At 40.5% G+C, this 22,888-nt stretch overlaps 1 protein-coding gene and 1 long non-coding RNA gene across 4 annotated transcripts in view; one reads left to right on the top strand and one right to left on the bottom strand.

Annotated features, from left to right (window-relative positions):
* The window catches only part of LOC311443969 (connector enhancer of kinase suppressor of ras 2-like), a 169,043-nt gene that overhangs the window by 102,988 nt on the left and 43,167 nt on the right, over positions 1-22,888 (bottom strand). For all 3 annotated transcript variants that reach the window (XM_084534663.1, XM_084534664.1, XM_084534665.1), the window contains exon 2: positions 6,038-6,201. In XM_084534663.1, coding sequence (XP_084390789.1) covers positions 6,038-6,201 — 164 coding nt within the window. The remainder of the gene's footprint in view (positions 1-6,037; positions 6,202-22,888) is intronic.
* LOC311443981 lies at positions 15,733-19,271 on the top strand. Its single transcript, XR_014697603.1, has 3 exons — positions 15,733-15,912; positions 17,287-17,409; positions 17,529-19,271. It is a non-coding gene; the product is annotated as an uncharacterized lncRNA (long non-coding RNA).

Genomic DNA, 22,888 nt, shown 5'->3' with positions numbered 1-22,888 from the left:
CAAGTGATAGTCTTGGAAACCATGCACAACTAGTTTCTGTTCTGGAACAACTGGTGTAGATGTAGTCTTAAAAGCACAGAGTAGTCACAAGGAAGACTACTCTCCCCCCTTGTCCTCTGTTTAGATAATTCACGTAGCTGCATTTACCCCTGGTAAGGGAACACTGGGTGATTTAAAAATTAAAGGGTATGGTTGGACTGAGCATTCAACACAAGTAACATAATTGCACTCAGGGTTTTTCCTTTTCCAGCACACCAGGATAGCAAAACCCTGATTTTCCTTCTTCCTGCCAGTAAGACAAAGCTACTATGCATGCACGTGTGTGCATGTGTAAAATACCTATGAGCAAAGATATTTTTAGCCTGCTGCAAACTGTCTGTAGAAACTTAATTATCTTTTGTCAGTGTCTTGATCATAATAGATTTTTTAGAAACGCAAGAATTGGCAACACACTTTGAAATGACAAAAAAAATTACAAATCAACATGCAATCCTTAAAATCACCCAAACTGCTTGACTTGAAAGCCTAAAGAAGAATGAAGCAGCTAATTAGACTAAGCAAAAGATGATACATCCTTTCTAATATGTGGAATACTTAGCTGACTTATTCAATAGCTTAATTCAATAGTTTGGCACAGCATAGCAAACACCACAGGGCTGCCAGAAGTTGAACTTCTCTTCCAAGTGAAATTAATAAAGCTTTCTGGATGTGTATGTGTGTGTATAGACAGAAATAATGTATGTGCCATTTTCCTCATTATACTGAGGAGAGAGAATATCTCCATCTCTTTTGGAAGAAGAAAGATGACTTATTTCCATCTATTTAAGCATCAATATATAAAATGAAGAATTCACTCTAGAATAATTGTATTAACCTTTGAAATATTGGGGGGTGGGTAGAAGGGAGAATGAGTATCTGACACATCCAATGACTTAAAGATGAAATTTGATTACACATTAGATAAAGGAAGAAAAAATGCTTCCCAGTACTCTCACAGCATTGACAAACTATTAAAAAAAAAAAAATCAGCTGAAGAAAAGATGAAAAGGATGTAAGGAGAGATTGCTGTAGGTATGGCCACTGAAAAGTGCAAAACTTTAATTTTATATGTAATTTTAATACAGAAGAAACCTCATTGCTAGATGCAGAGACAGCTATGAAAGGCTGGCTGTGTCACCTTCAGCGTGGTGTATCTCACAATAAACTCCTGCCAACTGCTTTCAGTCTGACCAACATAAAATACTAGTGTTGCTGTTACTTTGTCAGAGATAAGCCTAATTATCTGTCAGAAAAAAATCATATTGATTTGGTAGCTACATCCCTCCCATACATAGTTTTAAAAGAGCAGTAAATATACGAGCAAATTAAAGGCACACCAGCTGTTCCAGCCATGTTGATGCACAGGTGAGTGTTTTGCCTTCTAGCAGAAAAACTGTCACGCTTGGGCTGCTAGCCTTTGCTGGAACTGCAGAGAGAATTTTTCTAATCTTTATTTCTCCTTAAACGTTACCACAGCACAGAATTTCACTAGCTGAATGCCTATGAATTAACATCATTTTTAATTACTTTAGATACAATCTAACTTTGAGCATGCTTTTCTTATTCTTCACATTCATCTTGCTTCCATTCATTATCAAAGTATTTCTTCCTACCAGACTGTTTATACTTTAATTTGCATGGCCTTTTACAACGTAGTGACTCCAACCGTCCTAGTTAAATTTAAATGCATAGATTTGAAAAAAAAACCAGCCCATGTAGACCCCCCACATTACTCCTTTTTCTTCTTTCCAATATATTTTACTGTCTCTAAAATAATTATTTTCCCCAGGCCCTACTACTACTCCTTCAGGTAGCCAATGCCTTTGTGTGACTAGTCCTCCCATACGCAGCCTGATTAGCATTTCAGTGTTAATACCATCACAATCCCAATCCTAAATGGCGTGCATGTTTCAGTTCACAGATGTTATTTAGGGCACTTCAAATAAATAATTGCAGAGCAGCTTCTGACCACAATAATGTGAAAGGACTTCAAGATGATTTTTTCACCACATCCATCATTTCCAATTATCTTCATAATTAAAACAGTACTCAAAATCATCTTTCTAGAATGGTCAAGTAATTGAAACAAAATATGGCTTACCTATGACTTTTCCTTCCATAATACATAAATTCAACCCTGAATAATCCCCAGAAAATGCCAATACTTTGTCCTATAGTGAAAGATGCTCTCATCTTTTGCCCCATAATGTTACCTTTTCAAAAAAATAACGGATTCTAACCTTTTGAATTATTTAATTTTTAAGGTAAATACGTGTACTTCAATATCATCATATTGCTACTTCTGCTATGTTTGGGTGCATCAAATACTTGTATTTTTCCCTGTTTACATTTCTTGCATTGCCTTCTTTCACACTGCAGCTCATCTTCCGAAAGAGAATTTTCTCTGTGCAGGATTCTCATAAGTCTGAATAGAGAAAGCTCTGAATTCAGCTGTCAGAAGAACAATTACAATCCTTGATATAGTACCTAGTATATATTACTAACCTCTCTTCTGATTTTATTCAGAAATAGTAATATGGTTTGAATCAATTAATAAAGAAATAATATTAGTTTATATTTTTACCATATTTTATTTGCCATCAATAGCTTGCATTTGAGTCTAATTAATATGTGTTTAGGACAGGGAAGAAAAACAGAGGTGCCTTCTTTATTTTTTGTTTTACTTTTGCTCTTAGAAGCCCTCATTATTGCTGAGCCTGCTCTGATGAGCGTTTAGTTGTGTATATGCTGTGTAATGGTTTGCATCACACAGACAGAAGCAGAGGTACTGCTCTTTAACGTGTAACCCCAACCAAACAAGCACTCCCTCCCTTTCCCCAAAAGCCGGTGGGCTGACAGCCAGACCCTTAGGGAGTGCATATGGGAGCACGGCTTCACAACACGCACTTTCAGCGTGTTCCAAGAGCCTGAGACAAGACAGTCAAATTTCTCTTGGCTTCCTGAAGCAACATAGCTGTTTTGCACCTGAACTCATGACCAAGGTGCAGCTGAAGTTCTGATGCATCGCTGAGCCTAAGCTTACCTGAGAGATTTCTACAGTACATGTAGCTTCTGTTTGAAGCATTATGCAACCCATCTAGCTAAGATGGAGTGGAACATCCTGCTATTACTGCCTGTAAGAAATAGGTCACGTAACTTGGACACTGCCAATTGCCAACTAGAAATCAATTTAGAATTCCATGTAGAGAAAAAAAATAAAAATCAATGCTCATTGACATGGCCCAGCGAGTGGATGATCCGCAGCGCACAAAGCAGTACTGACAAGTATTGATGTAGCCAGGAGTGCAGCTATCTGTGGGTGAGCCAGGCAGTGTGCAGAGCCTTGCGGATGCTCGGCCAGCATGCAGCTGGCAGCGCCTGCCCTGCTGGGTGGTGCTGGCCAAGGCAGTGAGGAGAGGAGAGAGCGAGCTGCTTACTGCTCCTGCTGCAACCGCCCCTCCACACGTGGTGTTTTACACCAGATGGCTTAAACTGACATTTCCTTTCTTTTTTTTTTTCATAATAAGTTTTGAAAAAATAAGTTTTTAAAGATGTGGATATATGAATCTGCAAATACACTTGGGTACTGCCCAAATATAAAAACAGACACACAGTTCATTAATATCTCACTGGCTGGGGCTGTTCCCTGGCTGCACTTAAGCTACCTTAAGTTTGCTTACCATGTAACTCAGAAAATTAGGGCTCCTTAAGACATTTTGATTCCAATAACGTCATAAAATTTCCAGAAATTATGCTCGTTCCTGTATGGTGCTTGTTCCATTAGCAAGACACAGCTCCCTGTATTATTTATAAGTTTTTATAAGTTTTGCTTTTTTTTTTTTTTTTTCCCCAAGACTACCCAGCATATTAAATATCCATTACAGTGACAAACTCCGATCCATGATTCTAATTGATCACCTAAACCAGCAATCAAACTCTAGTACAATAACGCATGAACGTTTCAAGATGGAGCACACTACTGCAATATTTTAGACATGTATTTCAGGTGGTAATAAAGGCAGCATTACATATCCTGCCATTCAATTATTGCTATCATTTAAAAGAATTAAAAGGTTTCTTTTCATCGTGCTTTTAAGATTTAAACACTTATAAGTGATTATAGAATAAAAATAGACATATTACTTGATCTTGTAAAACTTTTACTTGTGATCCTTGTTCAGTAGGAAGCTGCAAGGACTGAAGAACGTGTTGTGCATAGCAGCAAGGAAGAGATGTCAGAGGCAAGAGAATAGCCCCAAGAGCAGAGCTGCAGGCAGCTTCGATTCACTCAGCAGAAAGACACAGAATGGGCAGGAAGATAAAAATTTAGAAGCAGAAGAAAAAAAAAAGTAGGAGTTCTAGAGAGTAAAAAGGAAGGAAGGATGAGGGCTTAAAGGCAGGAGGCTAAATAAATGATACCAGGAGCTGGAAAATCCCCATCCCTGCTTTAAAAGGAAAAATAACAGGGTCATGAGGTGGCACAGTAAGAGAAGAGCTGCCCTGCTGACCTGCAATGGGGCCAGCATTTAGGAGGTATGGGGTGGTTTTGTTGTTGTTGTTATTTAAAGAAAAAAAAAAGGTAGGGGGGGAAGAAATCAGCAAGGGTCCTCCTAATGGGTACATTTGGCTGAAATTTTCTTTTTCCAGAGGAAATTTCTTGGGTTTGCTATGTCTGACAGGCAAGAGCATTGCATTGTTCTTTAGATAAAATAATGTAACACTGTGGGATATTTATGTTCATTTTATGTGGAAAGCAATGATTTAGATGAAAAAGTTCTAAGTTTGATTCTAAAGGCTTCCAAAACAAAAAAAAAATAATGTTGGGCTATGCAGTGCACATCAGTTTAGGGGTATGTCTGCATCAGGGCCATAAGCATTTTTCTGGTTTTGATATTATGTGTTATTTTTTAATGTATTATGACATACAAATTATTTAATTCATAGAATTTCATGTCAAGTTACATTAAGTATATATTGTAATTAGAGGTACTTGCAAGAAGCATACATCATATAATAAAAGGTACTTCATACTGGTTTTAATTCTATAACAACATCAAGTGCATTGTTGAGGCAATTGTTCTCTATTTTATTGCTAAGTGACAGTTTCCCTGCTGGAGACAATTTATCTTATCAAAATTCCACAAGATAAGCTACTTTGTGCAAAAACAGGACTCCTGAGAAAGAAGTAAAATACTGGAACTGTCACATATAATTTACCTACTTAATTTTACCTTTTTTTTTTTTTTTTTTTAAATTATATTTTCAATAACCTGTTCACTATAACAAAGGCAAGCTTTTTTTTTTCTCCATAGAATTTGGTTAAGTCTATTTCATTAGCTGGCAGGAGTTAAATAAAAGGAAAAAAGATCACTTACTGATATCAAATATTTTGTTCAGAGGCTAACAAATAATAAAATAACCTGTTACATGAAAAACAAAACAAAACAAGCAAACAAACAAACAAAAACAGTTTTCTTCAAAATCTGGATGCTTTCAGGTTGTTAAAAAAATTTTTAACACTGACACCTGTCTGTACTTTGGATAAAGTCAATGTTACCATTCCTATCTTGTAACAATCTTCCTGCCTAATTAAAATTACTTTCTGGCTCTTTAATACAATCTTTTTGAATGTTGGCATGGTTAAAACATTCAAGTCTACTTGGTTTAGGATAGTGTGGCAAATGTCAGCGGAATACAAGGGCATATGGCATATAATTACAGAACCATATGGATGCCAGTAGTAATAGTCAACAGCATTTGAATACAGGACCTGAGAAGTTAGAGGAAGAGCAATAAAACACCATCATACGTAATCATAAAATGGATACGTATGGTTTCTTTATAGCTGAAAGAAGCCTTTAAGGTCTGCCTTTTAATCTAGCACAGCCCCTGTCTGTCCAAGGATATAGCAATAGAGTTTAGTATACATTATTTTGATTTTGGCTTGGAAATTTATAAACCCAGGTCATTAAGATGAGTGATGGAAAAAATCACTTACCAATGCACATAGCAGATCAACAGCTTCCAGTATCAGTTCTTGGTGGCCAATGCGAGTGACTCCCAGTTCCTCAAGCTCTTGGTGAGTGATGTGTAGCAGCTGTTCACCATTGATCTTTTCCCTTTCAAAATTTTTTATGTATTGTTGGAGGCAATCATCAAGGCCTATTGAAAAAAAACAACGCCAACAATGCATATTCAGAGAATGAAGACAAACAATAATAATACTTTAATCTACAAATACAGAAATTTCTGCCGAACACAAGTATAACTCCTTGTTTGGATCTATTATGGAAAAGAGAAAAATATAATTCAACTTACATAGTAGCACACCTCAGACTTCTAAACCCCAAAATTCGTGCTACTCACATTATTTTCAACATCCTTAAACATTTTAACACTAATTTAAAGCCTGTGTGGTAGGTATTAGGGATAACTAGATGATACATATTGCTAATGATAACCAGAAATATATTCATCTCAAGTAGTACAAGAACGCTAAATGAATTAAGAGGATGAAAAAAGTTCACCAAAAATATCTGAGAAACGCATTGCTATCCATTATTCTATTTAGAGGTATATTCCTTAGCTAATAAAGTGATTTAATTAGATATAATACAATTAGCCTATTTCATTGTAATAGAAAATATGAGCTAAACATGTTACTAATACGCGACATCACAGCCTTATTGAATGCTAGGAATAGTTAGCCTCCAGTAATAAATTTCTAAAAAGAAAGTTATAGGATGACTTAGAATAACCAAACCACTTTCTAGGGGAGTGAAAGCTTTTGGAAACCAGGAGATCATTGTTCAGTGGTCATGAATAAGACTTGGATTATCTAGCTGTCTTCTGTCCAGAAAAAGGAACTGTTTCCTCATTATGCTGTTGCTGACCTTAGCACCCAAACCAGCAGCCTCTTTCTAACAGGCACCCAAGCCTTCGGGCTATTGCAGAACAGCCTGCAAACGGGAGATGACTTCTCCGCATCTGCTCATGGTTGTAAATGATTTAATGAATGGTTTTATGAAAGAGTATTTCAATTTGCATTGATTGCAAATTGGTCACTGCGACTTCTGCATTCAACATGTAACATCTGAAACTCAGTTGTTACACGGTTCTGTCCCCAGAAAGTTTCACAGTAAATCCCCAAAGCCACGTATTTCAGGCTTGCTTTTAGTCAATACTTGCCTAAAACTCCTTTCTGTGAACAAACTCATCAGAAAAAGTTTAATTTCTGATAGCACTTTCAGTGACTATTTTGAACAGAAATGAAGCACATTAATGTATAAAGTGTCCTTGGCTACAAATAAGCATTTGTAGCAGTCGGAAAGATTTAAACAATACCGGATGAACGTGACATCCTATGAAAAGTGTGTAGCCAGACGTATGAAGCGTGCCTTTATGCCAGAGACAATGTATGACAGAAGCAAAATATGAAAATTGCGTTACGCAGACCGCTCTGTAATAGCTCCCCAGGGCACCTTCCGAAGGCATTGCCTCAATGGTGCAAGCAGTATGGCAGCTGACAGCAGAATCCAGAAATACATCCTTAAAGGACACAACCACCTCGTAGTGTGACAGCACCTCAGGAATACCCACACCAGGAGACACCAGCCCTGCTGCGCCTGGCCCTGCCCGGAGCCATGCGTTGGACCCCATCGCTCCTCACCTTGCGATCCAAAGCTTTGCGCTTGGGGTGAGGCTTACAAAGGAAGAACTTGGCTAAGAGTACTTTCATCCTTCCTGATCGTGGTCGTGATTATTTTTAGCATGAAAATATCAAAGATTCAATTAGGAAGAGTATAAAATGAGCTCACTTTGACTCACCAGAGCCAAACGGAATATTTACTTCCTCAAGCTACTTAGGCCTCATTAGTGCTCTTTATGCAATTTTCTCAGTGTAATTTCTGTTTACAAATAAGACTTACATTAGTTAATATTCATAACTACGAAGTGGTAAGGGGCATTAACCCTGTTTTATATGTAGGTAAATAAAATTAAATCTCTATTCCCAAGTTACATAGCATCAGAGTTCGGCAGGCTTGCAGCTCTGAGTGTTCGTACAAACCTCACCCAAAAATGTAAATACCCAACATACCCTTCACAGCGCAGTACAATAATTCAAGGGAAATGGCTTAAACATGCATGTTTAATTTAAGGCTGAAATTTAACCTCCATGAATGGAAATTTGTTACATTGCCTCTTTGCATTTCTAATTAAAAGACAACTTATTTCATCCAGATGGACTAGGAAAACTTGATCTCTGGATCCAAGAAATAAAGGAAAAACTTTGACATGTTTACTGCAAACTGTGATCTTGAAAATTAGGCGAGCAGAGGGCCTAATTCAAGGAAACATCAAGAGAAAGGAGGGGAAAAAGTAGGGAGAAAGGGCTGGGGAAAAGAAACACCCTGTTAGCTTTAAAAGATTTATTTCCTGATCCGCACAATTAAAAAAAAAAAAAATCATTAAAACAACAATGCAAGGCAGCATGTATTAAAAGAAAAAAAAAAGTTCTGCATAGAGCTAGCTCAAATCAGATTTAGGTATTAACTCCAAGCCAACGTTACAAAAGAGATGCTGCATATTACGGGCATCAAGGCCCAGCGAGATTAAAATGAATCTTTCCATTGATGTCAGCAAACATCAGGGTTGTTTTACATTAAAAGCACAAACATAGTTTACATGTTATGTAAAGGTCTGTCCCTTCGTCTCTGGCATTAGAGAGAGACAATGAAGAAAACGGTACAGAACTGAGCGGAGGACAAGCACAAATTGTTGTCTTCTGTGTAGGGAGTCAAATTACGGAGACAGGGCAGCTCTCATGGGGGAGAAGTGTGGTAAAAATAACCTAGTCGAGTGTGAGCCATCACAAAAGAAAAGTCATTTCTAAGTTAAAAATGTGGGATTTCAATTTTTCATAACTGTCTCCGCAAATTACATTTATTCTCCTCTCCTTTTCATATATGCTAATGGATTTTTGTTACTTACCACGGATTATGTTGTTCTTCCCATCTATCCTAAAAATTCCTGACCGAATGATGGTTTTGTTCATACAACACCATTATTCCCAGGGGAGAATGTAAGACAGCTGGCTGGCACGACAAAACGCTGGCTGTGAAACGCGGGGTTACAGGCAGGGCACACAGGAGAGGTCCCTGCCAGTTCAGCCTGTCACAGACGTGACTGCTCTCATGAACTGATTCTTCTGACAGAAGAGGGTACACAAAACAATACGCTCTCTCACAAAAATGCAAGGTTGCTCATTTTGCTTTTAGGGTCTAGCATGAAAGAGCAGGAGAACAGCTCCGTGACCAGTTTGTGCGATGAAATGAAGTACGGTTACGGCCAGTTTGGCAAAGAAATCAGAAATATTTTGAATAAAGCTCTGAAAATATTTAACACTTTTCCCAATTAAAAAAAATAAATAATAATAATCATGTGAAAAGCACACAGCAGAGCACTGAAACCATGTCTGCACAAATGCTTACATACGACAGCAGACATGAAGTACAGACGCTGCTGTCTGTGGAATCAGGCTCTAAAGGACAGAGCCTGGGAGTCGATGGAACGATCTCAGTTTCTTCAGAGGGATTGCACTCTGCTCTGCCTTTGACCTGGAAAGAGCAAATTAATATTCCTATGGAGGTATCTCACTAGGCTAATAAAACTAAACAGTCATATCCATCATTACGTGATGGTGTCTTATGAAAAAAAATCAACAGAAAGGGAAACAGGGACAGATTCAACTTTAAAGTACTCTTGTGCTAGGTACTGGAAGGAATCTGTTCAAGCTGCTGTGTCCTTCAGTCGAGGCAAATGCAAATGGTGACCGGGCTTGTCTACAACGGTGGCCCCTTCTGTAAGAGGACAGCAACCCCCAGTGGGCTGCAGAGCCAGCCATGCACCAGCGGGGTCATCCTGGCCTTCCACCAAGCATGGGCTGGACTCAGCCTCCTTGGGTGACACGGATCAGAAAAGGACAAGCTGCAAAGAAAGGAGGAAAAGGCAGAGGACCAGAAGGAGCACATGCTTTGAGAAATGCTTTGAGAGGATCCTGCTGGGGCAGGTTGGAAGCCATAAGGAAAAAAACATGTTTTCAATTCCCTGCTTTTGCGAGTGACCTCAGACGTCTCAGATAAACAGGACTGCACCAGGACCACCCGCCTGCTGCCATTAAAGGCTTCTCTTCCAAGGCAAAACAGATCACAGGTCCAGAAAATTAGCTGTTCTTTATTTGGAAGAAAGGAAACCATGATTTCTGTGCTGAAAGTTAGCTAATTGGCAGGGGAAGGCATCACACACTTCCCCTTTCAGAAACTGCAGAGAGCATATGCAGATCTGCTTCATTTTAGCCAGGGCCCAAGAGCAGCTAACGGCCCAGTCCAAGCAGCAGCAGTTACAGAAAACAAATAGGTTTTCTGAAATCATTTGATATTTTCTACATAAAGCAAATTTTAGCAGCTAACTAGAAAGATCTGGAAGAAATGGCCTGGTTAGCAGCAATTCATGGGGGTTCTTGAGCAGAAATACCTGGGATTTATTACACTGGGCTTAGGCACAGCGCATGTTTTCCAGTCCTTACGTAACTTCTGACAATGCAGACCATCAGGTGGGTATTTTCTGTCCGTGACATTACAAGCTCTGTAAAAATTATTTGGTCCAAATAAAAGGAAAGGCATAATCCTCAGGACCACGTTGATGCTAAGCTCACTCCCAAACACAGGCTGCTTGTTCTTAAGCCATACCAGGAGGAAAAAAATGGTTTAGAGTGCCTTGAAAAATTACCTTTATGACCTCACAATTCAAAAACAAACAAAGGGAACATCTTTGAGACACCCTGAAACATCAGCCCTGGAATATTTCAGTCCTAAACTTTAGAGCCAATCTACAAATTAGAGTCTCATGTCTTTTGCACCTTCAAACCTACTTGTTACAAGCCTGACCTATAACATAGTATTTAGATCACAAAATTGTACACAAAAACTGCATTAAACATCACAACACATGAATGCAGGAATAGACATAAAAGAAAATTATGAATATTCTTTAAAAAAATCTCAGTTCTGGATTATATGACCTCTAGATGCTTGACTGTGCACATGTAACATGCTGAAATGGTGCTTCCAGGGTAGGTTTCCTCCATGCCATTACGGCACCGTTCACACAGACGGGTGCTTTTAGTGCAAATCCAGGCAGCCTTCTGCTGCCTGAGTGCCACGAGCAGGAACCATGGCAGGATGGGCACTTGGAAAGGGTGTGTGTCTCCCAGGGACCAACTGGTCCCTCCACATTCCCCACTGTCACTACGAGCACACATGGCACCAGTCTGCAACACAAGCCATCCTCGTAAATCCTATCCCATATGCAAATCCCAGGGAATACATCACCACTGTCACTTTTTTTCTTTCTAGCCTGGCCAAAGCAACAGGCTTTCCCGTAATCTCTAATTGCCTGCTCCTTTTGGCAGCAATTTCCCAAGATAACTATAGTATCAAGACAAAAGCAGTGCTGAAATATTAATATTTTAAGAGTTCAGAGCACCTGAAAAGAGGGTTTTATAAGCAGAGGTGTCAGGCAGTACTAATAACAAAGGAACAAACTGCTCCACTTACAAAATTTGATTTAACATTATGCCGTCACCCTTAAATTGACATCTGTATATATGAAGTAAATGACTTAATATAGTTCTGCCTTCATTACCTATGAGGGAAAAGAGCAAGTGAAGACATTCTACTTCTTCCCCACAAAGTGACAGCCATTGCTGAGCCACGGTATAATCGCAGGAGTAATAAACGGCATTTTCAATCAGCTTGCTGGAACTAGACCTGACCTTAAAGATGTTTCTGGAAGAAAAGTGTCACGCTCAGAGAATGTATCACATTTTCAAAGCAAGAGCACACTCCTTCACAGCAACATTAAACCTGAGAAATGTCACTAATACTGTCGCTGATGAACTTCCCATAAAAGTGATAAAATACCCAAGCAGTTTTGCTAACTCTGTGCTAATACAAGTTTGCCTTTGCTTTTTCTCCTTGACACAGACGCAACAGCAGCCTCCGGTCATTTTTGAAGCAGCATGGCTGAAGAAGGACTGGGAAGAGCCAGCAAGGCTGCAGCAGCTTTGCATCCAAACCTCCTCTTTGCTTGATTGCATGCCTCCAGATTGCAGTCCAAGCCGAGGACACTTCGATGCTGAACCTGTCGCATTACATTTATTTTAAAGAGAAATGTGTTGGCCAAATGCAAGGCAAGACGTTGCATCTCTTTCCAGCATTGGACTCACGTAACACATGGCTTTGCTTTCAAAGGGCAGGGTTTGCTGACCACCTCTGGCAGAAGCGCAGAGCTCTGCAGAGAGCGCGGTGCCACTCGTCCTCGCCGCTCCTTGCATCTCACCCAGCTCCATGGGGGCTGTGCAGGGAGCTGGGTCAGTCTGTCCCCTGGGAACCTCGCCCCGTGTCCTCAGCAGCTAGTGAGCTGCCTCAAAGGGGGTGGCAAACATCACTGGGTGAAAGGGCAGCTGCTAAAGCTGGTACCACTGCCAAAACCCGGGCTTTTCAGAAGCTGCTCGGTAAGAAAGCCCCATTTGACAATTCTTTACTTTGCTGTCATCCCTATCTGATGAGACGGCAAATGTAGGATCACCATTCCAGCCGTATTGAAACTATAAAAACTAATTTTATGTAGTCTTTTTATGTAGTTCTTAACTGAGAGGGCCATAAGTAGATAGGGCAGACATTTAAAGTTGGGTGAGATGAATCTTGCTCTAAAAGCATCTCCGATAAGCCTGCAATAGGGCTCTACACTAAGTTCAGTTCATATCCAAAAACATCCAGGCATAATGTCATGGAAACTCCAGAACAACTTTGGACAAAGCATGGAAAAACAAACTGGAAATTTGAGGCCTGTATACCACTGCAAAACTCTCCAAACAAAGCAAAGTAAACTTGTAACAGGATAGCCAGAAGCCCCAAATCACATTTTGTCAGCAAATGCTAACGCTTGCAGAGCAGAGTGGTGGTAAGAGAGCTGACACGGAAGAATCAAATGTGCTACAGATGTCTCAGTGCCAAAAAACATTAATCCTTGGTTTGACTTCACAGACACATTTCACTAAAACTTCTAGATACCAAAAGAAAGGCAATCCCAGCACGTGCATTTATAGTAAGAATCACAATGAAATGAGGTTTCTGCTCAGCGTAATTTCTCCAGCATCTATGACTCTAGGCCCCAATTCACAAGCAGTCGTTCAAACACCTGCAAGACACAAATCCTAGAAGCATAACATGGGCTTGGTAATTCCTCCCAAAGCTGTTCCTGTAGTTGCCAAAACCATGGGGAAGCTGCTTTCAGATGGTTGCAGGAGGTAAAGAGAAGGCTGGGACTTGAGGGTTTCTCAGGGATGTTCGGCAGCTTTGTTGGCAGCATCTCTTGGTCAGCTGCTTGGGAGCCGGGGTTTCACACACACCTCTCATCCTCCACCTCAAGGCACAACGCCTCTCGCTTGTGCCATCCTGGTGGCAGTGAAGATCTGGGTGACCTGAAATCAGGCTCGTAAGCGCTTTGGAGGAATTAGCTCCAGCAATCAGTGACTAGCTCAGCTAGGAGTCAGGTAATTGGCAGGAACTGTCAATTAATTGTCAGGAAATTCCCAAACTAGAAATTACTATTATTGTTACACATGGTGTAACACTAGCCAAATGGGAACAAATCACACACACACACACAAAATCAAACTATAAATCCTACCAAAGAAAAGGCTTTCTCTTTCCCTGCATTTACTTATTTTTATTCTACTTATTTATGTTATATGACAGTGCCAGATAAATGTATTATGGTTGGTTTTGAATAGAATGAGGGCTGGGCATTTTTATTTACTACCACTTTTCATGCAGTACCAGATTAAGACAGATTAAGTCTCTGGCTTCAACTACATGATGAAAAATATTACTACATTTTAAATCAGTTATTTTGTATTTTAACTCTGCATTCTAAATATTTTGCTATTTGATCTGGACATTGGTTGTTCAAAATAAAATATGTCTGTGAACATGAAACTGGCAATAATTTTATCATATCTTGAAAGAAATATTTTGCCAAAAGGCCATGAATAAAATATGATTACAGCTCAACATATCAACACGCAAAAAAATCTCATCTGCTCACTGAAAGAGTGAAGTTATTGGTAATTCAGTACCAAAAGAAAAAAAAAAAAAAAAAAAGCAAAATCAAGTGATTACAGAAAAGCTAAAAACCACAGGAGATCACACACAGAGATATTCTAACTACTACTTTTTCAAATGCTTTGGATGTTTATTTTCTTTTTAATTATTTTTTTTTATATGGCAGCATGCAAAAAAAAGGGACTCAGGACAGGCCCAACAGGACCGGCACCTGACAAAGCATCATCAGAGTGGAAGTATTGCAAAATTCCCATCTAGAGCTAACTACTGCTGCAGCTCTATAGGCCATGGCTGCCAAAAAAGAGCAAACAAGAACTCAGACGATTCCAAGCCATTTCTGGTTATTTTTGTGTTTTTCATGGGAACAGTTACAGCTACTGACTTAAAACATCAGGCAAGGAGTAGATCTGTAATAGCAATGTAAGTAGCAAGAGCTGCCTGTAAAACCTCTAACCAGCTGCTGGTGAAAAGGCAAACGTTTACCTTGCTAGGAACACTAAACCAACAACCCAGAGCAATGTGCTGCATTAACAGAGCAGGAGAAATTAATTCTAATGTAAGCAAAAGCAGCACAACATAAAATAATATTTCTGGGGACATTCCTTGTGGCTTTTTAGGGAGCAGCCTGCTGGAGTACTCCAGCAGTCATTTCCCAGGGACATCCTCAAACAGCCTCCTCTGGCTCACTGCGCTATTTTCCACCTCTGCCAGAGAAGCTAAGAGGGAAAGCCATTAGAGGATTAATGGAGCTCGACTGAGGTTAGGCAGCTCCTTAAGTCACTCTTAGCAAAAGGCCTGCTCTTGTCACCACGCTTTCCCAGCCACAGGCAGGAGGCTGACAGACAGACAGGCTTTGATCTCCTTGAGGTGTCTTGGAGCAAACCCCAACACGTGGCTGGGAAGCTCACGCAGGACCAAGCTATGCAAAGATAACACAGAAACAGTTACTGGGAAGAGAGTATACAAATAAATTAAAGAATTGGAGCTTTCTCTAGAAAATAAAATAGGTATGACAAGAAAAAAAGCAGGGAAGCAAGCCTGAGATGACCTAGAAAGGTGACAAAAGTGAACAAGACACGACTTTCATATTTACATAGTGTGTTTTTCTCTAAATTATGTCATTAGTGTTTTCTAAAACATTTTTTCTGACCTTCTAGAAATATGGTCTGAAACAACTGTAGCTTCAATTCATAGTACACGACGGATCCTTGTGCCACCCGTCACTGCCATCAGTGTTTCTGGTGCTGCCGCCCAGCAGTTTCTCAGGGCAAGGTGGCTGCTCGCAGCCAGCTGGCTACAGCTCGGGCTGTCCAGGCTCCGAGGGGCAGTCTCTTGCCTTGTCTTATGCAATAGTAAAAAAAATATCAGTTTGATAAGCTTTTACACGAGTTATAACACCACTTATAACAGCAGATTTCAGCCCCCAGCTGGTGTAGAGCTGCTTACAAACAGGCAGAGCTGCTGCAGGCTGCCAGCGCTGGCTGAGCAGGGCTCCTCAGGGGGGTTCATGCCACCAGGGGCCCACGGCATGCTCAGTTAAAAGAAGGCAAAGAGCAAATGCAACTCGGTTGCTGATTCTACAGACCACAGCAGAATTTCAGGCTGCTTAATCAGTAAGAGGATTTAGCAAACAGCGAGTTACAATTTGCTCCCTACCCAGCTGGAAGTGGAAGCCCAGAACACCTGCGTAAGTGGATTGCATGGGGAAAGGTGGCAACTTCTGCCTTCATTTCTGCCAGAAGGAGACGCATTTTTATGGCATAAGAGGATTTGATTAGTAGTTTTAGTTACAGTTGTGCTAGAACTGTATGCTCTTCCAGGTGCTATAGATATTTGGATCATCATGGATTAAAAAAAAAAAAATACACCAGCAGAAACTATTCTTGTAACCTGAACCTTAGCTCAGTCCAAAGAGTAAAACAAGTACATAAAAAAATAATGGAAATGGATTCAGTTGTGTGAAACCATTTCAAATTGTACTATTTCATTTCCACTACTTAAAAAAATATATATTATTTTTTAGCTTTTAGAAATTAAATACTAAATACATAATTTCACTGAAACAAACATGAACTATTGGTAATTTTTGGTTTGAAAATGCATTTAATTATTTTGTTCTACATGCACGATGTGATTCTTGCTTTTAAATGCTTTAAAGTTACCAACTTTCTACATAAGACATCTCTACCATCACATCCCCTATTTCACAATCTCTGTAAGAAATAACTTAAAACCTTTCAGAAACTAAAGGCTAATGCCATTTTGATCTCAAACACAGCAGCTGTAAATGACTGAATCAGGATTTTTCCCTGGCAGTTCTTTAGTAAGATAAAGTTACATTCTTAAATGTAGTTTATAAGTAACTTGATAATGTAGATTAATTGACAGTGCTGTTCACAGTGGTTCTTTTCCCTAAAATGTATAATTGGAACCAGGAAAACTCAATTTATGCTGTCCTTTAAAGCCCAACTAGTGATGTTTCTCACTACTATCAATTTTCAAATTCTAACTTAAAACTCAAACCAGGGGTACCTGTAATCACATTAAAAATGGTTTACAAAAATTAAATGTCCTTGATTTACTTTAGTCATTTTCAGAGATTGGACCAAAAAAAAAAAAAAAAAAGTATTTCCTCTAGAGGGCTTCAGGATCTCCATGATTGCACAAGCTGTTTCAGTTATATTTCACTGAGTGCCTGTATTTCTGAGGGTCAGAGAGGCTTACTGCTGTTCTGACTGCTCCTGCTTTGAAAGAAATCACAATTAGTTGAGTGAGAAGATAACAAGGATGGTATTGTAAGCAGTGCCTCCCTTTCCAATATGAGTAACCAAAAAAATGGGACAGGAACTAGCTATATGATTGCTTTAACTAGAAATGCTGAAGTTAATGCAATTTATTTTATACTTTCTTGGACTATTCTTCCCCATACAGGACTAGTCTTTTCTTTAAACTTTCTGCTAACACTATACTAATAGCGACTCATAATTTAATAAGACATTCTAAACCAAAATACACTAAACCCATATGCTAAAACTACTATTTTCATTTTTCTCTAACTAAGCATTGTGATAATCTTGCCAAACAAGTTCCTGATTCCACCAGAAATGCCATGCCTGATCAGCCAAGATAGTTTCATGTTGTGTTCAGTCCTTGTTCCTCTGTTCTTCTGCAAGGCTCGTACTCGGTATGCCTGCCTCACCCCTCAGCCACCACCTCATCCACTGCCTCTCGGCAGCTTTCACTTTTCAAGCATCTGATGTGTCAACTACACTTCTAGCGATTATATATTTCTTATCTTTTCAGGTATAAAAATGCCACTAAAGGTGCAACCCCATAATGGACTTAAGCCAATTTCAGATGGTGCTGCTGCCAAGCGAGGAAACAACCTTCTTCACAACCTTGTTCTCTCCCCCCATGCTGGCATTTGGCATTTTCTGACAGCACAGGGGATCAGCTCAGCCTGTTTCAGCAAACTAAAGGTGAAGCATGCAAACGGTGAATCAAAGCTCTACCTATTTTTTTTTTCCCTCTTCCTTTCTCATTTTTGTTGCCAGCATGTGACTGAGCAGCTAACACCAGTGTTTTCTGCGCTTTGCCTCTTGCCACTTGCTGCCACCTCCAGATGTCCCGGTGGCTGCATGTTGAGCTGAACAGGGGAACTGCTCCATCTGAACAATAGCCCGGAAAAAATCCAAGCAGCAAAGGTTGTTGTTTGGCAGGTGAATGTGCTCCAACCCAGTTTACAGTACAGACACTCAGCCTCGGCAGGGGACAGGGCAAGAAGAGCTTGAGGGACACAAGCAGCACGGAGGTAGAGCAAGGGGCAGGAACAGCCCCCGCTTACAGCAGGACAGCCCCAAAGAGTGCTCCTTGATCAACCACCCCCTTGTGAGCAAGCTTTTGAAAGATGATTACGATACGCAAAGCTGCTACAAGTTATGGCAGCAAATTTTAAAAATGTGTGAGCAATACAGAGTGCAACAAATGGGCCCTTTTCCACCAGGCACAGCTGGTTTTAGCCCAACCCATCATCTGATAGAGCAGGAGGTCAATTTATATAAATATAGCAAGGAGGAAACTGAAGAAGAGGTCAACAAAACAGTAAGATGGTAGGGAGTTAATTTTGATATGTTGTCCTAAGAGATCAATTAAGTCCTTGACAATTACAGGAAATCTTAAGATGCATCTCATGTTTAATTTAATAATTGCAACCGCAGTTAGACTACGTAGCCTGACAAATTAAGCACATTGCCTTTTAAAATATCAATCTAATTAACTGGACTTAGCTTTAGTTTGGTGCTTGATAGATGTTTGAGGTCTGTGGAAATTGTAGTAGTGACTTTCCCAGTAGAAGTTTCCCCCCGGCATCACTGGGCACACACGGCTATTTGAAAAACTCTTTTTAAAAAAAATTCTGGTCTGATCTTGGAGGGCCCTATTCTTGCTACCAGTTATTATTTAATATAGGAAGCACTTCAGAGATTATTTTGCGAGTCTGGCCTCGATCCAACTAAGATTTTAAGTGCCTGCCTCCCTTCCATATATATTGCTAATCCTCCAATTGATTTGTGCAGAAATATTTACATGATTCAAATTAAACTTAAGTGCATTGCTGGAGCAGAGCCAGAGAGCACCGAACATTGCATGATTGAGCCCACAATGGCCAAAGGTTCGCAGATTGTCCCATTCAACTTCACGGATCGAAATCCACGTCTCTGTGGAAGGACATCGCACAGAAAATTTATACCTCACTTAAATCCTCCTCCAGCTTGAAAAATCCTCTGCGGGAATTATCTTTTCCCATGATACTTCTGGTATGTGCCCTGATTTCCTCAGTAAAGATGGATTTGAGTAGTGTAACTACATTTTCCAGTGCTTGCAATGCACCACTTAAGGTGTTCTCCACTCCAGGACCAGCAGTGGCAGAGCTGAACAATGCCTGCTGGCAGAAGGTCACATTCCTTCATATACCAATAGGTTTGGCTTTCAGAAAAATAAATAAGCACTAAACAAGTTTTCTCATCATTTAGAAGTTGTCTTCCCTTGTCTTAGCCTTTTAATAAGACTTTGAGAACTTAATTATAAAGCCCTTTAAAGTCATGTATAAATGCTAGTTTGATCAAGAAAATGCCATGTAACCTTTCAGAAACCCCAGCTCACAGCTTTTCAGTTGACTAAGAAAAATTTAGGAGACAAAAGAAAGATAAGAATAGAATACCAGTGGCCTTCACCAAAGTGAAGATGCTGATCCCAAGAGAAGCAAAATATTCCTCCAGCCTGCGTGTGGGGGCGAGTCAGTCCTGAAGAACCATGGCCTGCGAGGAGCCAGAAGAAGCAGTAGTGGCTCGCTTGGCAGTTTCCAAAGCTCTATGAGGGGAAATGGGTGTGAGATTTAAGGGCTTTAAGAAATGAGTGTTTGCCTTTTCCCTGGACAAGGCTCTTGTTCCAAGGTGAGGCTGGTACATACACCGAGCCCACACCAAGGCTAAGGAGATGGGGCTCTACATGTGGGAAAATACAAAGGTCAAACTGAAGCTGTCTTCTCGATGACTGGAGGAAAGATCGTTGAAGATCAGGGTGATAACTGATGGGACTTAAATGGACATTTTCGTCTGTTTTATCACTAAGCCCATTTTGACTTCCCAACAGAGGTGTTGAGCTGCACCCCTCTCCTTCAAGAGCCAGGAAAACACCCTTTTTGTGAACACTAGTGGTTATTGCCACCAAAAATGCATGCACACGCACACACACACGATCTTCTAACATCAGCTTTATGGCATCAGGAATTTTCATCCCTTCAAAGTCACCTGGGAGATCCATGGAAGTGGCAACCACACATTTGAACAAACTCTCCAGTGTTGTAGCCTACCAGAGGAAAAAAATGCCCTAACTTGTCCCCTTTCCAGCTATAAATCCCTAACGCGTTTCTCAATTCTGCTGAAGTGATCATCTGAGGACTATCACTACGTCACTTAAGGTCTACTCAAATAATTTATTAAAATAAAAGGGTGCAATAAGGAGACCAAAATCAGTGTGTACTGAGTTTATTTTGCATATTGGGAAATTTTCATGTTTCGTTCTGAAGCAGGTCGTTACACTTGCTACTACAGACTTGGCACTTCGGCTGTATTTTGGGTGTACTGCGAACACATTTTGCTTCGGTTCTGGCAGGCTCCCAGTTCAGCTGAATTACAGCGAACGCCAACACACTGTGATTTCTTTCAGTAAACACAAGCCAGAGTTTCTTAGGCAAACGGCCATATGCCACATTCTCCCACTAGTCGTTTTTAACCCAAAGAGCTGAATTTAGCAATTGCTATGAAGGAAAAAGGAAAAAAAAAAATCTCTGAGTTTGCTCGAGTTTGGGGGATTTAATATCAGCTCCTGTGGCCAAATACATGTTCCAAAGCTACACTAAACCATCAGCTGCTCCTACGTGGAGACATCTAAGCGTGCCGTGGGGAGTGTTGTCAGACTGCAGTACTGTTTGAGAACACATCAATTTATTTTACAGAACATATTAGAATTTTAGTTTAAAAAGTGCACGAAGATGTTTCTATTCATTGTTTAACAGTAACTGAGGTATTCCCAATACTTCAGAACCTCTTCAAGACAGCTCTGACCAAACTCCTGGTAAGTCAGTGACAGGCAGAAGCACTGCTAGCAGATAGCTCTTCTGTTAATCTTGTTAGAGCCAGCAGAAACAACTCTCTTCTTTGAAGTCTGTCCAACAGGCAAAAAGCAATGGGAGAGTTCAAATTCACCTTAAGAGAGCAGAACAACTCAGCTCCTCGAGTGGAAGGCACTTCCCCAGTGCCAGGCACCTTTCTCCGACAGGCGCTAAGGGCCCCAGCTCTTGCATCTGTGCTCACACCTGTGGAGCTGTGCATTGGCTTGGAACAGCTCACCGACGGGAACGAAAATATTTTTTTCCACCCCCTTACAGGACAGCAGATTGTGAGGATAACGACAAGAGCACGGCTATCAGTGACAGCACGGTGCGAGATCAGCTTCAGCTGACGGGGAGCCTACACCGCTGGTGCGGAGCTGCAGGATGCTTCCCGGAGGTGCTCCAAGGTCGGCTCTGCCCTCCCAGCACAGCAACCCGCCAAGAGCACAGGTGTATCAACCCGTTAGCTGCAGGGTTATTATTACACGTATTATATGTTTTATTAAAATAATAACACCTTATCCTTCTGTGGCACTTCGTGGTAGCAAAGCTCACAGCTCATTATGATTCCCTATTTCACAGGTTGGAAAAGCGAACCGAGGAGACGTAAAGCAATTTCCATGAGATCACACTGAAGAGCAGTGGGAGAACTAGAAATAGGCACCGTGCCTCCTCACAGTTTTCATGCAAGGGCTTGATTAGTTGGGAAAAATTTGAATCTTCTCTAAGCAGAAGTGAGAGGGAGCAGGCAGATGACTTCACCAGCCACCCAAATCTTTGTTGTCTCGGAGCAAAGGAAAGCTTGTAACGTACACTTTGCCCTTTGTTTTCTGAAAACATGTCAATATTTGCTATAAGCGCTGCTCAAACTACGCTTTCCTCTAATGCATTTCAATTCACAAGTGTTCATAAGCAAAATAAATTCAGCCAAGTATTGTGAATGAGACGGGAAGTTACATCCTCTTGGTCTATCACATCTTCACCACACTCTCGATGCCAACAAACCCAATGACTGCATCACGTCTTCACACATTCTGGCGCTTGCTCTTTAACTCTGCTTGTTTTCCCACACAGCTCTTGTTCATTTTGCAAATGCTGCCTGAGCAACCCTGCCTTGGTTTAGTTGTCTGTGCTCCTGTTTCTTAATCTCAGTACCTCTGGTTTTAGACTCCCCTTCCCCTGTTTATTTCACCCTGCAGTGTCAGCGCTCCCTGCTATTTCCTAGCCTGCAATTTCTCTCACCACTCCTAGTAATGTGCAGCTGAGTGGTGCTGAGAGCACAGTAATGGTGCAGACATATTACAATTTGCAGTCCATCTCTTTTTGTAGTCCACTGTATTCCCTCCTAAACAACCTGAATTCAGCTCGGCAAGTTTGGCATTCTGGTCATCTCCCCCAGGAATCCGCATACTTCGCTAGGTCAAAATTCATCCCCTTCAAAAGTTTATTAGCAAGTTAATAAAATAAAAATAATAAATTCCATGAACATATGGTAGCTCTCAAGTTTACCTGTATCTCCCAGTTCCATTTTGTAGAGTCTAGTTATCTCTCAGACACACAAGCACCTTTTTTCTTTCGCTCTTACTCTCATTATCCTTTAATTACTCTGTTCTTTTTTTGATCTTAAGCGCTCTTCCTTCCCTCTTTTGCAAAGCATCCAGTCTCTCTGGGAATCCACCTCCAAACTCTTTGTAGATCCTCCACCACAGCACCTCCCGAGTCTCGCGGTGTAGTTTCTCTTCTTCCCGCACACATTTCCTTTCTGCTGCCTTTTTAAGCTGGCTTCTTTCACACTCCGTCCAAACTGCTCCTTTCATTTCCATAGTCATGGCAGTCGGCGTGCTCATGATTAACAATAAACTTAAAAGGCTGTGTCAATAAAGACTGAAATATTGTCTGAAAAGAACTGTATGACTGCAAACGAGACCACTGGAAATTGAATGAAATATAGTAATATGAAAGGTCACACCGTCTGGGACTATTAACAGATTAC

This window comes from Aythya ferina (assembly GCF_964211825.1).
Source record: "Aythya ferina genome assembly, chromosome: 13".
NCBI lineage: Eukaryota > Metazoa > Chordata > Aves > Anseriformes > Anatidae > Aythya > Aythya ferina.
This window is presented reverse-complemented; position numbering and strand designations above follow the sequence as displayed.